Source organism: Hemiscyllium ocellatum, chromosome 31 (genome assembly GCF_020745735.1).
Source record: "Hemiscyllium ocellatum isolate sHemOce1 chromosome 31, sHemOce1.pat.X.cur, whole genome shotgun sequence".
In the NCBI taxonomy this organism is placed as follows: Eukaryota; Metazoa; Chordata; class Chondrichthyes; order Orectolobiformes; family Hemiscylliidae; genus Hemiscyllium; species Hemiscyllium ocellatum.
In genome coordinates this window covers 8,384,830-8,400,757 of record NC_083431.1, presented here as the reverse complement: position 1 = coordinate 8,400,757, position 15,928 = coordinate 8,384,830, and the positions used below count along the sequence as shown (strand labels likewise).

At 38.9% G+C, this 15,928-nt stretch overlaps 1 protein-coding gene across 1 annotated transcript in view; it reads right to left on the bottom strand.

The window, feature by feature from the left end:
* The window catches only part of ska2 (spindle and kinetochore associated complex subunit 2), a 48,843-nt gene extending 33,146 nt beyond the window's left edge, over window positions 1-15,697 (bottom strand). The window contains exon 1 of the mRNA XM_060848414.1: window positions 15,642-15,697. Within this exon, the coding sequence (XP_060704397.1) occupies window positions 15,642-15,674 (33 nt within the window). The 5' untranslated portion in view covers window positions 15,675-15,697. The remainder of the gene's footprint in view (window positions 1-15,641) is intronic.
* Between the last annotated feature and the right edge of the window lie 231 nt (window positions 15,698-15,928).

The window sequence follows — 15,928 nt, the reverse complement described above, 5'->3', positions numbered from 1 at the left end:
GCACAAGAGATTTGTAATGGAAAGCAATTTGTTTCTCATTTCTTTCTCCTCCAATATGAAGGTGCAGCAAGATAATCTGGAAACCATTCAGATTTTGCTTATTAAAAGTCCAGACTAATCAGTACGACTTACAGCCAGAACTGAAAATAAAACAAAGCCAAGGAAGTCATCCTGGCAATTATTTGCAGCTTTTACAATATCAAGACATTCCAAAGCGCTCTACAGCTAATTACAGTGACTGCAATTCAAAAAGTACTTAATGTCAAAAGCCATTGATTTTAAAACATTCCGAATTGGTGGACTCCTTTGCTACTATTCTGAACATTAAGGTGCTTGAATTGGTAAACAGTTGTAATACTGTTCAAATGGGTTATTTGCACTTTGACTTAAACCCCTGAAATTCTGCATCTATTATTCCTCCCTCCTATACAAATGAATTCCAAATGAATGTATAGGCCTCTCCTAATAAAATCACCATGAACATGCTGGGCTTGTAAAGTTTAACACAAAACTACTCCCAACCTCACTCTCCAATAAAAATACTAACTTGTTACTACTGCTTTTCAATTCAAGCTCCAATCTTAATTAGAAATCATTGAAAAGGGATAATGGGAGCCAGAAAATTTAACAGTTAATATTTGTCAAATTATAGTCAAGGTTATTAACAGCTTTCTAAAATCAACATTAAACAAGTCAACTGTTGATAATTAGGAAAATATTGCAGTGAGAAATATGTGGATACAAACATCAGCCAATGAAGCATTTTTTGTGTGTGTTTTGGTTACCATTTGCTATAATGATATCATCAATCAATCAATAGAAAACATCATGGCAGTGCCCTACCTCTGGGACAGAAGGCAGGAGCTCAAGTTCCACCTGTTCCAGAGAGGGGTCATAAGATTTCTGAACTGGTTCATTAAAATAATCTATAAAAGAAATTGTACATGGTCTTTGGATGAAAGAATTGTCATTGCTTTGGAACCACTTTTAAAGTGTAGCCCTGTTATAATGTCAATTTGAATTCAATTTGCACACAGCCAGGCCTCAAAGAACAATGAAATAACTGACCAAATACAGATTTTGATGTTGACTGAAGGAATGCATACTGGCCAAGACATCAGAGGGCTTCCCTTTTTTCATCAAACTGGTGCTATGGGATTTTTTAAATCTCCACACAATAGGGGTCATGGTTTAACATTTCATGTGAATGACAACACTTCTGATACTTCTAGCAGCTCTCTTCTGGATAAGTCTTGATTATATACTCAACTCTGTAAAATGGGGCTTTCACCACAATTTTCTGATTCAGATGCAAGGCCGACAAAAACAAAAGCAATACTCAGAGTATAAAACGCACTTCAACTGGTTTTAAAAGCCAAATAATATCATGAAAATGACAGAAGAAATACAATAAATCCACCCAAACAGAACAAAATGAACAGCTAGACAGCTTACTGGTGTATTTTGCCCAAGCTTTTTTTTGTGAAGTACACAGGAATTGATCAGTTAAAGCCTGAAATGGCCAACGTTGGTCTAGATTAGAGTGGTGCTGGAAAAGCACAGCAGGTCACGCAGCATCCAAGGAGCGGGAAATCGATGTTTGGGGCAAAAGCCCTTCATTAAGAATGAAGGCAGGGAGCCTCCGGGATGGAGAGATAAATGGGAGGGGGGTGGGGCTGGGGAGAAGGTAGTAAAGAGCACAATAGGTGGATGGGGGTGGGGATGATGGTGATAGGTCAGAGAGGAGGATGGAGCTGATAGGCAGGAAGGAAGATTGGCAAGTAGGACAGGTCATGAGGACGGTGCTGAGCTGAAAGGTTGGGACAGGGGTAAGGTGGCAGGAGGGGAAATGAGGAAACTTGTGAAGTCCACATTGATGCCCTGGGGTTGAAGTGTTCCGTGGCAGAAGATGAGGCGTTCTTCCCCCAAGGTGAGGGAGTGACAGTGGAGGCAGCCCAGGACCTGCATGTCCTTGGCAGAGTGGGAGGGGGAGTTGAAATGTTGGGCTATGGGGCAGTGGGGTTGATTGATGCAGGTGTCCCAGAGATGTTCCCTAAAGCGCTCTGCAAGGCGGCGTCCGGTCTCCCCAATGTAGAGGAGACTGCATCGGGAGCAATGGATACAATAAATGACATTGGTGGATGTGCAGGTGAAACTTTGATGGATGTGGAAGGCTTCGTTGTGGCCTTGGATGGAGGTAAGGAGAGAGGTGTGGGCATAGGTTTTGCAATTCTTGCGGTGGAAGGGGAAGATGGTTTGTTGGGGGGCATGGACCTGACCAGGTAGTCAGCGGGAACGGTCTTTGCAGAAAGCGGAAAGGGGTGAGGAGGGAAATATATCCCTGGTGGGGTCCATTTGGAGGTAGTGGAAATGTCAACAGACGTGCCCCCACCTTACCCCAGTCCCAACCTTCCAGCTCAGCACCATCCTCATGAACCTGTCCTACCTGCCTAGGCTACCTTCTCCCCAGCCCCATCCCCCTCCCACTTATCTCTCAACCCAGAGCTCCCTGCCTTCATTCCTGATGAAGGGAGTTTGTCCAAAGTTGATTTTCCTGTTCCTCGAATGCGGCCTGACCTGCTGTGCTTTTCCAGCACCACTCTAACTTAAACTCCGATTTCCAGCATCTGCAGTCCTCACTTTTGCCCTATACAACATTGGTACAGCTCCTATGCTAAAACGCTACACCAAAAAGACAGGAAAGTTAAGGTTACAGAAACTGAAGGTCAACATTATGATGGTTCTACTAAACCTCAATAATAAAAACAAATGGAGGATTATAATCACAATTTCAAGATTTTTGATCAATAAAATGGCGTTTTTTCCCCCAGGACTGTATTGCTGAATACCTAAAAACTGACACGATCAGTATACAGTCAACTCTAATTGCATTTGTTCAACATACCCTCCACCAAGTTATTAGTACTTGAAAGTGAGATTAAACTCCAAATTCCTTCCACCATTTTGACTCCCCAGCCAAAAAAAAAACAAAAACCAGTAATCTGGTTTCTATACTGCTAGCTAAAAACTGCAAGTTTGGAATTTAAACTGATCCTTTTGTGGTTGGAATATTGGCTTTCATGAATATCTTCTCTCATGTAACACAGCACAAAATAAAAGAAAATCTGCCAACTAATTATTGAACTTACAATTAGATTTACAGCATAATTTAGTGCATGTTTAAAAACTCAGGTTTTATCCTCACTGCAAAAAAAAATTTCATAAGTAATCTACCACTGGAAAATTTTATTAAATATCCCAGTTTCCACGTTACACAGAAGCATAATATATTTCAATTTCTTTCAATTCTGTATGTGATGAGGTACTTCTATTTGTAATTAGATTATATTCACTTCATGTCAAATACAGACGGCTATGTACAGCTGGGGAAAAAAAAGTTTTATGTAGGTCCCAGCTTGTCAGCGCAACATGGTTGGAGCACATTAGAATGTGACTGATCCTGATGGAGTCTTTGCATGGCTATTCCATGATTTAAGAGGTTCCCTCAGAACATGGTCCTGGATCTTTGAATGCATCAGTCTGTAAAACTAAGCCATGAACAACTCTCTGCAATGGATGACCAACATGTTCTGAATAGACCAAAAAGCATCTTTCACTGGGTTACTGGTGTTCCAGCAGCGGTCATTGTATGCACGTTATACTCCACAGACTATTTGCAGAGGTCACAGAATTGCATTGCTAAAGAGCTTCTCAGGATGAACCACAACAATATCATCGCTTGCCTTTCCAGTTCTGTTTTGCTAAGGTACATTTCAGGAGATGTACAAAAATCTCTTCCTCTCTACAGCCAGTGGCCTTGAGGTCCAAATGGATAGTGAGATTCCAGGCACACAAAGATCTACCAGAAACTCCTTCTCACCACAAACTAAGCTACATCTTGAAATTCGTTTCAAAGTTCTGACCACGAGGCATCCTACCAAGTGACTTTGATAGTCCGCTCAGGGAATCATTATTTTTCCACAGGACCTTGAGAACTTCACATATGAACCACTGCCTAATGAACTTCTGGTAAACAGCTACTCTGCATAAACTTTCCAAGGATTCAGTAGTATGACAGTCCAAATCAACAGAACATTCTGCAGCTAGTTGCAAAGATAGGTCTATCCACATAAGATTGACAGAATCAATTCCAATCTTGCACGGACACTCTTGATTTTTGCATAACACGAATCCACCAGATACAGATAAATACAGGGAAATGACATGGAGAGATTGGGCACTGTAAAGCAGACAGACAACATTGTTCTGATAGCAGAATCACATCTGAACAATGCAATGATTGCACTATCCAGCCTTCCCTGAACAGACACAGGCCCCTGGCATCACCCAAGCTTGAAGGAAGCCTCAGATTCAATTTTCTATTTTCATTTCAAGAACTTAGTAACTTCTCCAATAAGAAAATGACACCAGTGTCCGGTTCTCTAACAGTGACAGCTGCACAAGTCTTCATCTGTGAGCCCTCCCTTCCCCAAGGATCCATAAATGCCTTTTAACAAGAACTGCTGTAATTGATTAGCAATTTGAATTGCAGATTGAACAATACATCCATCTGGTGGTGAAAAATAAATTTCCAATTTTTGCTGTTGACTGTCAAAATTAGGGCATAAATTTATAAATAAGGTAAGAAATAAAGGAAAGTCACTGGGAGTGATTTATATGACCCACTGTAGGACAGAGTACAGGTCAAGAGATAAATTGGGCCTGTAAAGAAAAGCCTGCAATAAATATGGACAATTTTAATCTTCATGTATAAAAACTGGAGATAAACATAACCTGAATGATGAGTTTAGTTTCTTCGCACAGTGTGCGCTGAAACTGACCAGGGAGCAGTGTACCCAGACCTGATAATATGTAATGAGACAGGATTAACTGGAAACCTCACAGGAAAAAGATCTCTGAAAGGTTTCATATTCAGTTTACGAAAATTAGAAATTAGGGTCTGAAACTAGTGCTTTAAACTTTAATAGAAAAACAATTACAGGTTGAGGCCAGAGTGGACTGGGAAAATTACAGTAAAAGTTTCAAACAGCATATTTGAATGAGTTTGGGGAATTAATGGAAACCAAGGAAATTAGAGAAGACTTTAAACAAGCATCTTGTATTCATCTTCACAGTAGAGGCATCCTAGGAATAGTTAAAAAAAGGGACAAAAGGGAAAAGAACTTAAAACAGTCAGTAGAAAAAAAAGTATTAATAAAGCTAATGTGATTAAACCATTTTCTAATCAACCTTTTGAGACACGTCATGGCACATTTCAGGAATAGGTGGGACTTGAAAATTAGCCTGCTGGCTCGGATGGAGGGACATTATCATTGCACCACAACAGCCTCAAATGGGACTAAAGGCTAATAAGTCCCTTGGATATATCTCATGCCCTTTATCCTAGAGTCTAAAAGGAAGCAGCTTCAGAGATAATGTTTGCATTTATCACAATCTTCCAAAATACTCAGGATTCTGAAAGGGTTCCAGTGGATTGGAAAACCTCAAACATAACACTTCTATTCAAAAATGGAGGAAGACAGAAAGAAGAAAACTCTTGACCAAACACACAAAATGCTGGAGAAATTCAGCAGGTCTTGTAGTAGCTGCAGACAAAAAAAAACAGAATTGAGTCTGTCAAGACTTCTTCAGAACTACTTCTGAAAGATGCTCTGCTAGAATCCAGATGTATAAATCCATCAGATTTTTGCTGCATTTAGTGAATTAGGATGCAAATGAACATCGAAATGATAGTGCAGTGAGATCTTAGTGTGCTGGAAGCAGGTATAACATTTGGTGCATTATCTCAAAATGCCTTATGCAAACTGGTGTGTTGCAGTTTATTATACTGTTATAGCACAGGTGGCCATACCATGCTATGAAATTTGAACAATACAGTCAGAAGTCTTCAAGCTCCTGATCTTAACCACACTGTTACACAATGAGATGCAAAGATAAGAGTTTTTATTTAGAGAACAGTTTATAAAGAGACAGAAGAGGTTGGTCAGTCAATACAGCCAAATAACCTTTTTGACCCAAAAAGAAATAAACTAAGACAGGTTAGCTGAAAATAAGCCAAATTAATCTTAGGGAGGAAGAGGTATAGAATGTAACATTTACATCAAACAACATATACTGTACACAGGTACAGGGTTAACCCATAATCTAAATAAACAAACAATTTGCAAAATACCATACAATATGATCAATACTGCCTATTAAATACTCTGCATACATTTAAAAGAACTTCCATAGAAACATAACATTTTGCCACTAAGAAAAATGTTAAAATATAAAAGCCCCTCTCCCATAATTTTATACAGTGCAATAAGCAAGTTTGAGAGAAAAAACCTGAATAGAAGCAGAGAAGTTATATGCAGGTTTGAGAGAGCAAATGGTGAAATACTGGCACTTTTGCTTAAGTGAATCCGTAACAGGGACAATAGTCAGGATTTCACAAATGATTAATAGGATCTGAAGTGTTTTACTAAATATGTCTTTAGAAATCAATCCAATAATGGACAATAAGTACAGAAGTTAGATTTCTTGCAATTAAGACTGCTGCAGAGTCAGACAGTTCAAACAGTCTTTCTGTGTGAAAAGGCAGATATTACTGATAAACAGCGACAAAACCAAACAGCTAAATCATTCTTTTATTGCAAACAGCATCCCAATGTATGCACTATAGCTTAAAAATTAAGTGTGCAATGGACTGTATAGCCAAGGAAATTGCAACTTTATGAAGTTAATCACTCTTATGTATAGTGCACCCCACAATCACAATGCAACCTGCAGCAAACACATTCAAGTTGTAACATTTCTCTTGATTCCAAAACCCCACGTCCAAGATGTTGGTTGAGACGAGACACTGGATTTTCTGTGGCTGCAGGATCCTGTAAAAGATTTGATTAATTGCAATAACAGACATTAAAATTTGAATACTGCGAAGTGAAAATACCAATACGAAACCAAAGTTATAGAATCGTGCAGGTAGTTGTTTCGTCATAATGCCTATACCGGGACTTGGAGAGCAAATTGAACCCCACTTTGCTGTTCAATTTGTACAGTAATTTTCTCCCCAAATAATTTTTAATCAAAATTTCTTCTGAATGATGCTATTTAATCTTCCTTCACCATCCCTTCAGGCAATGTATTTTATATCACAACAATCACTATGTAAAATGAAAAAATTTCTTTATCTTGGCAAAAGGTCAGCACAACATCGAGGGTCAAAGAGCTTGTATTGTGCTATACTGTTCTATATTCTTTGCATACACAATTGCAGAGAAATATACATCTGAATGGACTAAGAGTATTGAACAGCCAAACAGTATTTGCATGATCAAAGAAATACATAACTGGAATTCCAGATTGAGGGTATTTAAAAAAGTAGAAATAATTTTGCAAGCACAACGACACTCCAACACCCGATTATGAATTGCACTTCTCTAATGAATGCTTGTGTGAAATTATATTTCAGTGATCATTACTAAAAATCCAAAATTATCGTGCAGAAAACCTATATCCATTAAATCCATTCAACTTCAAAATTGATGTCCACAAGTATGAGGATACCCAAAGAATTTACTACCACAGTAAAAAGTTACAGCATTCAACAACTCTAGTTAAAAATCTATCCTAAATCTACATTTTAGCATAACAGCTTTGAACTCCAATCAATGCACCAAGCACGTGCAATTTATTTTAATAGATGTAAAATTTAGAGAAAGCGTTTAAATTCTCTCTCCCACATCAAAGAGCCCATCTTCCCATGTTCATGTTAAGATGAAGTAAGTCAAAAACCTGAAAACTCACAATGAGGTTGCCACCATACCACTATTTGCAATGAAACAATGTCAAATCTATTTTGAATGTCACAAGTGCATGTTGCCTTATGGTATTCACATTTCAATAGCATTTTAAGAAAACAAGTGATTCAATAGCCTGTTGTTTTGCATAGATCTTGTCACATAGCATTCTTAATGCTCTAAAAGCCTCATCTGGCTCTAACCATTTCTGTATGCAATTTTACACTTAACTAAGCAGAAAAGTATGCAATCTTCTTAGAATTCACAAGACGAAAATTTTACTCCTGCTGTCTTACTATACTCCTACCTCATGACAACATTTGGTGCCAGATTGCAGTTTAAGAACACAAAAACCTGTGCTCATAAAGAATCCACTGTGCTGCCCATGGCCAGGTGACGATTTCAAATTCTCCGCCGCGATGATCTGACCTACCTTCAGATGCTTTGACAATACTATTGCACTGCTAGCTGTGAAACACAGTAGTGCAATAAAGTCAGAGCATCTGTTAGCAGCAAGCCTAGGAGAACTGGAGAACTTTCAACTGTCCCACTACAACAAACTGATCTGTAAAAGCAATCAATCTTAGCCAATTTCTATGTACATTAGTCACTAAAATGTTTGTTGAAATATTTTCTAAAATAATATTCTCTAGATAGGATTTAAAACTCAATTATCAAGCTATGAACATTCATTAGTATTTAGTTTAAAAGTAATATTTTATTTTAAAAATAACCTGATAGTGAGATGTCAACCCAGAAAAATTAATCTCATTATTACTGAACTTAACATCCTAATACATTGGGAGTGGTGATCAGATTTTTAGAGAATCCGGTTAGATTTTTAGAGTTATCGGGTTTTAGAGAAAATTTAATTTGAGGTTCAAATCTAGGTAGGAAGTCTTTTTTGCTGTCATATTAATGTAAGCATAAACTGTAAAAGCTCATGAACCACAGGACAAACAAATTTAAAATTTATGAATTAAATTATACTCCACATGAAAAAACTAAGAGGCACCTTCTCACCTGGTCTACAGATGAGAGGTAAAGACTATCTACAGTAATTCTTGGCCTTTCTCAACAGCAACTCCAGCTGAAAGATAAACACAAGAAATGTGAGAGATTTCCAAACTTATTATTTCATAACTCCTATTGGTGTTCTAACACAGGGTATAACCCAATTCCTTCCATATTCTACACTTTGAGTTTTACTACTTCGAAGTAGTAAATAACTTTCGGCTGCATCCTGGCTGCTTGGAGTGCGCTCCAACAAACCAGACAAAATTATATAATTGCTTCGTGCAAATGGTTGGCAATCTCAAAACGAAAATCCACCTGACAGGCAGTAGGGATACTGACTGATGGGGTACCAGTGAAATCACTGCTAGGACTCCCAACTATTCACAATACACATTAACTGTTTAGATGAAAGAACTAAACATAACACCTCCAAACTGGCAAATGACTGAGTGAGTGGGAAGGCAACCTGGGAGGAAGATGCAGAGATGCTTCAGTGTGATCTGCACAAGCTGAGTGAGCAGATAAATCCATTACAGATGCAGTACAATGTGGATAAATACAAGATTATCCATTTGAGGAGGAATTCAGAATGGCTATAATCAGATGGGAATGTGTAACAAAACCTATGTCCATGCACATCAGTCACTGAGGTATAGCAGACACTAAAGGTGGTAAATATGTTGGCCTTCATAGCGAGATGCAAACACAGGAGCAGGGATGCCTCGCTGCAATTATATAGGGCATCGGAGAGATCACATCTTCAAAATTGTGAGCTGTTTCATCTCTATCAATCAGAAGAAGGATATTCTTGCTAGGAGTGCAGCAAAGGTCTACCCGACTGACTCCTGGGATGGTAGGACTGACACATGAGGACAGGTTGAATAGATTAGGATTACATTTGCTGTTTAGAATAGTGGCAGTGGAGGATATTTAATAGAAATATGAATATTAACAAGGCTAGACAGGATAGATTCATGACAGGGGAGTCCAAAATCAATCAGAGCTCACAGTCAAAGGATACATAATAAAACATTTAGAACTACATGAATTTCTCCTCACCTCAAGAAGAGCGGTGAGCCTGTGGAATTCACTACTGCAGAAAGCAGGGGTATGATCCAAAATTAAAATTAATTTGCCAGAGAAGCATGTATCCATGGGCCCAATGAACTAATTTATCATTGATTTCAATGCATTCAATATTTCAAATCTGAAAACTCTGATCCATCTCATGTTAGGGGACTTCAGATCACATATCATATAAGTACAATAAATGCAAGCTTAAAATTGCTTCGCACCAACACTGATGTGGTGCAAAAATAGGGATTCTACACGTCAGATCAGAAATAACTTCCATGCAATTCTAAAACCAGTTTGGAGAAAGGATAAAATTGTGATAAAATGGATAACATATATAACGAATACATGGCATCACTCATTCAAGAATTTTTAAACAAAATTAATAAATGTTTCAAAATGGAGGTTCATGACTTTGATTTATAGCACCAGATTTTAAAAATTTTCTTCAAAATTACTTCAGTATATAAAAAAAGTACCATCAGCTCCAACTTACCCACCAATGAAATTCTCACTGGTAAATATCTGCTCCTTCACAAGAAAGTCCTTTTGGGATGGGGGAGGGGCAGTGGTGGTTGGGGAAGAAATGCCCACTGAACTGTAGCTCCTATAGGCATTGATCTCATCGCCAGCCAATGCCCTTTTAATATTGCACTGCTTTTTTCTGTTATCACTAGTAGTACAACATAAAAAGGGCACTGGACGAACGGACAAAGGGCAGCAAGTTTGATGGTAGGGAATTTCTAACAGACATCAAAAACATCAAAGTTGGAAAACAAATCAGCTTTAATTTGGCACAACCTTCAATTATTCAGGAAGGGATAACCAAGCCTTTTGAACTATGTTCTAGTGTCAGTCAGATACTACAGAAAAGAATACTGCCACAACTGCAGCACTCTCCATATTCTTAATACACTAATAATTCAACAAGAACAAAAACAAAAAGGTTTAATAGTTCAGTTGTGTTGGAAGAACTTATTTTTAAAATTGGAAAAAGACGCAAACACAATTTACAGTTTAAAATTTGATGAAGATTGCCAAAAACAAAAAAATTTAATAGCCTAACTTCAGAATACCGAAAAACCTGGACACACCAAGACCATCACCGAAAAATATTATTTGCTTACTTTCAGAACACATACTCAAGTTAATAAAAATACTTTCCTGAAGCTATTAATTTCTTAAATATTTAATTTCAGAAGGATGTTCAATGCTTAAGTCTCTCATCCATGTTGTTTGTTATTCAGAGCAGACTCAACAGCAACCATTAGCAGGCTACATGTCAGAATAAAGCACCATCACACCATCCCACAGAGGCCCCATCTTGGTCTATAGCTCCCAAGTCCCCCGCAGCACCTCATCTGCCGTGAACCTCCACTGTAAAGCTCAGATGCTTGCTGGACAGATTAGCCAAGTCATTAATAAACAAACATTTTAACATCTTGACAAATTATTTAAGGATACTATCCTGCTTCAGTTATATCCAAGAAACACACAGTATTTGCACAGTATCTGCAAAAATTTAATATATTTCTGAATTAATCCATTTTAAAAGTAAACATTACATAATATACTCATATCCTTGTATAAACAATGGAATGAAAACAGAGCAAAGTACATCAATTAAGGTTTAAAAAAAAAGGACATGAACAAACATCTGCCATTTTCACATAGCAAAAGATCCAAAATATATTTCAACAATGGCAACAGAATTCATCAGTAACACAGACTTCATGATCTAAAACAGGTGATCTGTCAATGCCTCAGTTATAATGATTCAGCAATAGATCTTTTAAATTATGTTAAGCAGGGAAATAGGTCATAACACAGAAAATAAGTTCCTGCTCATTGAAACGTATCCTGGAAATTTCTGTCACAGGAAGACATGGCCTCATGTTAATTTATCAGGAAGATGACTATTGATCTAACTTCCCATCTCCATTTTTGATGATTGGAGCATCAAACACTTCTCAAATTTTGGTAATTACTATTTACTGTTTTCAGAATCCTAAAAAAAAATGGCTAGCTCAATGACCTCGAGCTGAGATTTTATTTAAAATCAAACATGAAATGTGCTCTTCAACTCAAACTTATTACTTTGTAAAGAACAAACATCCCAATATTAGGATCCGCATACATTTTACTGGTTTTTCATCTTTCTGTTAGCTGACAAAACCTATCAAAAAGGATTGCATGAATTCAAATAGATTCAGCATGATAAGGGGACTCAAGTTGTTTTACTTAATACTGTATTACTAAAATATTTCTGCATTATCATGTGGATATGTTTGCAACTGCAAGTCAGGAATGGTTTGACAGTTACTGTAGCAACAATGAAGAATTACAACCATTTCTCACTACAATCTCCATTTACTAAATTCATCAAAACACTAACATGAGAAGGTATTTTCCCCTGCCCAAATGAATGCTCAAAGAGAGAAACAAATATTGCAAATCACTGCTTTCAAAAGTTTAATGAAAACTGATGATGCAACGTTTCAATTTTTATTTTCCCTCATGCATTTTCAAAAATGGAGCAGAAATTTCCCCACTTAAATATTGGAAAGATGAAGACATTGTATTTGCTCCTTGCCATTAACGTCATCCTTCTCTTGGACAAGTGTGAGACTGAACCAGACCATTTGTAACTTTGACAGTGTGGTGCTGGAAAAGCATAGCAGGTCAGCCAGCATCCAAGGCACAGGAGATTCGATGTTTCGGGCATAAGCCATTTATCAGGAATCCTGATAAAGGGCTTATGCCCGAAATGTTGGTTGTCCTGCTCCTCGGATGCTGCCTGACCTGCTGTGCTTTTCCAACACTACACAACTCTGATCTCCAGCATCTGCAATCCTCACTTTCTCCTAACATTGTTGGTGTTGACACTGAGAAGATCTTTCAACCACATATCAAGTAGAATGATTAACTGAAACAGCATTTCCTGATTCTAACTCACCTGATGAAATCTACACATCTTACTTTGAGACTTGACTATTTCAGCACACCGCTAACTGGCCAAACATTTCTATTCTGCTCAAAACTAAGGTCATTGAAACATTGGTTCCCATGTCCTTACTCAAAAGCTCCATTTACACCATCAACCCATTAGTTGCTGACACACACTCCCTCTCAGTGAAGCGACACATCAATTTTAGTGCTGCTCATTAATTTTAAATTAGTTCATAGCCTCAACTCTCCTGCACTTGACTGAAGTATTTTTAAAAGTGTAGTTATCATTGTAATGTAGGAACTGCAGCAGTCAATCTGCATTCAGCAAAGTCCCATAAACTGTAACATGGTAATGACAAAATTTTGACGTCAATTGAGGAATTGGCCAGCACACCAGGAATAAGTTCCAATTTTGATCTCCCCCAAAACAATGCTGCCTGAGATAAATGAAGCTTTGTTTATACCTCTAACCTGAAAGGTACCCAATTCTAAGAAACTGCACTCACCTAAGTCTAGTCACTTGGGTTTCTCTGATTTTCATATCTCCACCACTGGCAGCTGTTCCTTGAGATGGCCAGACCCCAAGCTCTGACCCCAAGTTCCCCTGCATCTCCACCTATCTCACCTTCCTTTAAAAAAAATCACTGACCTCTAAAGAAGCTCTAAAACAACCTCACGTGGCTTAGTATGAAATTCTGAACTCTGCTTTGAAGCACTTTGCAACATTTTACTACAGTAAAGGCAGTATATAATTTATAAACTTATCAGCTAGAAACAGTAGATATTTCTACAAATAGCAGCCTATCAAAACAAGCACACAATCCTGGCTAGATACTGCCAACCAGAAAAGGATCATGCATCCATATATGTACAATATAGCTATCTATAACCTCAACACTTAACGTATTAACTTTTGCAATATGCGCATGGAATGTTTCTTTAAAGAACTTCAAAAGGTTACAAAATCTCCCCAGAAGCATACACAGAAATAGCTTTTCAGCAGCATTATAATGCTCTCCCACCATTGGACTCTTAGATAAGATTCCTTACAGTATGGAAGCAGGCCCTTCAGCCCAACCAGTCCACACCAACTTCCGAAGAGTAACCCATCCAGACCCATTTCCCTCTGACTAATTGACCTAACACTATGGGGTAATTTAGCATGGCCAATTTACATGATCTGCACATCTTTTGGACTGTAGGAGAAAACCCATGCAAACACAAGGAGAATGTGCAAACTCCACACAGACACCCGAGGCCGGAATCGAACCTGGTGCCCTGAGGCAGCAGTGCTAACCACTGAACCACCCTGTATTTAATTAGTGGATTGCTTTGAATTAAATGAGAGTTTGACTTAATTTAACAACAGTTTTTAAATCTTTTTTGTTTGAAGAGCACTGATTTAAAAAAAAACTCTTAAATTTCCTCCACAATTGCCAGATCAAATCCTAAACTTCCATGGCTTCCTCTCACTGTTGGAAGAATCAAATTTAGTCACAGATCCAAGCAGTTCTCAGTAAAAATGTTTGACAAATAACGTGCCAATATTTCGTGTGTATGTCTGGATTGAGCATTCTGAATGGCTCAGGGAATGTAAGCAGCAGGTCTAAAACAAATGCCACTGCCTTATTGAGCAGGAACACTGTACACCTTTTTTTAAAAAAAACTCTTGAAAGGTTATTCGTGGAGTTGACGATTTTAAAAAAGGAAAAACAACACTTCGTTTGTCCAAAGCCGGCAGTTCCACTCGACTAAATCAGCTCTGAAGCTCAAATGCCTAACTGAGCACAGAAAATGGTGAACAGAAATGGTGCAATTCAGAGGAACGGGTGCAAATCCATGGGAGAATAGTTTATAACTGTGAAATGCTGCAAACAAGCATTTAAAACATACAACCACTACGGCACCCCTCGGGGGCGCGCGGACAAGCTTCTCCTACTTTTTGGGAGGGGTGGAGGAGAATTGCCTTCGGACACAATCCGGTTAATAAAAGATGCACCGCAGCTCATTTGTCTTTAAATCAGTTTTGCCACTTGCAAAAAAAACACAAAAACAAGGAAAAGGTACGAAATAAAAAACAAAATGTTTCTACGAGAATATTTTTGAAAAAAAAATGAAAAAAAGGTTATCCCGATTAGATCGGGTCGACAGTTTAAAACGAGCGGGTCCTGTTGACGAGGGGGGGGCGTCGACCGAAGAGCTCGGCGGGCGGTTACAGCAGCGACGCGCAGTTGAAGCGTGGGCGCGCGCACGCCCGCCCGCCGCGTCGTCCCGCACTCCGGGAGAGCAAGCGATCCCCACCACGCGAAGGCGCGCGCGCGCACGGCGAGGAACGGGCGCGAGCGTCGACAAACGCCGGGAACGCCTCGCAGACACCCCACCCCCACCCCTCCCCTCTTCCGCACGTTTCACCACCAGAATAGCTGCTGATTCCCCGAATACCGACTAAAAACCCCATGCTCTGGATCCAGGCCATTCCGATCGAAAGAGAGAGAGAAAAAAAAAATCACAGAGACGTCGGAGAGGGCGCCGCCGCCGCTTTGGGAAGAGAGAGAAATCCCACTCCCGCCATTTTCGCACCAGTTACCCGGATGCAAATCAAGACGAGGGGCTTTCAAACAAATTAAAGTTTTAACCATAAAAAAAACACCCAACACGCTCGCGAAGGGTTTTAAAAAACTTTTTTCCCGCGACCACAAGGCTTTACTCTACCCAATGCAATAGGTTTCTTACGTTAAAATTCGCCCCCTTCCATTCAATAATTTTTTAAATATTTTTTATTAAACCTCTTACCATCGCTTCCAGCTTGTTGACCGCGGCCTCCATATTGAATAGTTGACATTCCAAAGGCAAACCGATAAAGGGGGCTCGCGGACGTGATGATACGTAGCATCCTATTGGTCGCTTACTGCACGGATTCTGTATTCCAATTGGATCAAACGGAGACCTGTCTCCTGAATGGATAAAGCATTCCCACCACCTACTGTCGTTTAGGACGCGCTTTCCGATTGGACAACAGCCAGGCCGACCTGTTGGATTGGACAGCCGGGACAAGTTGGTCTTCCATTGGTGTTCGAGAC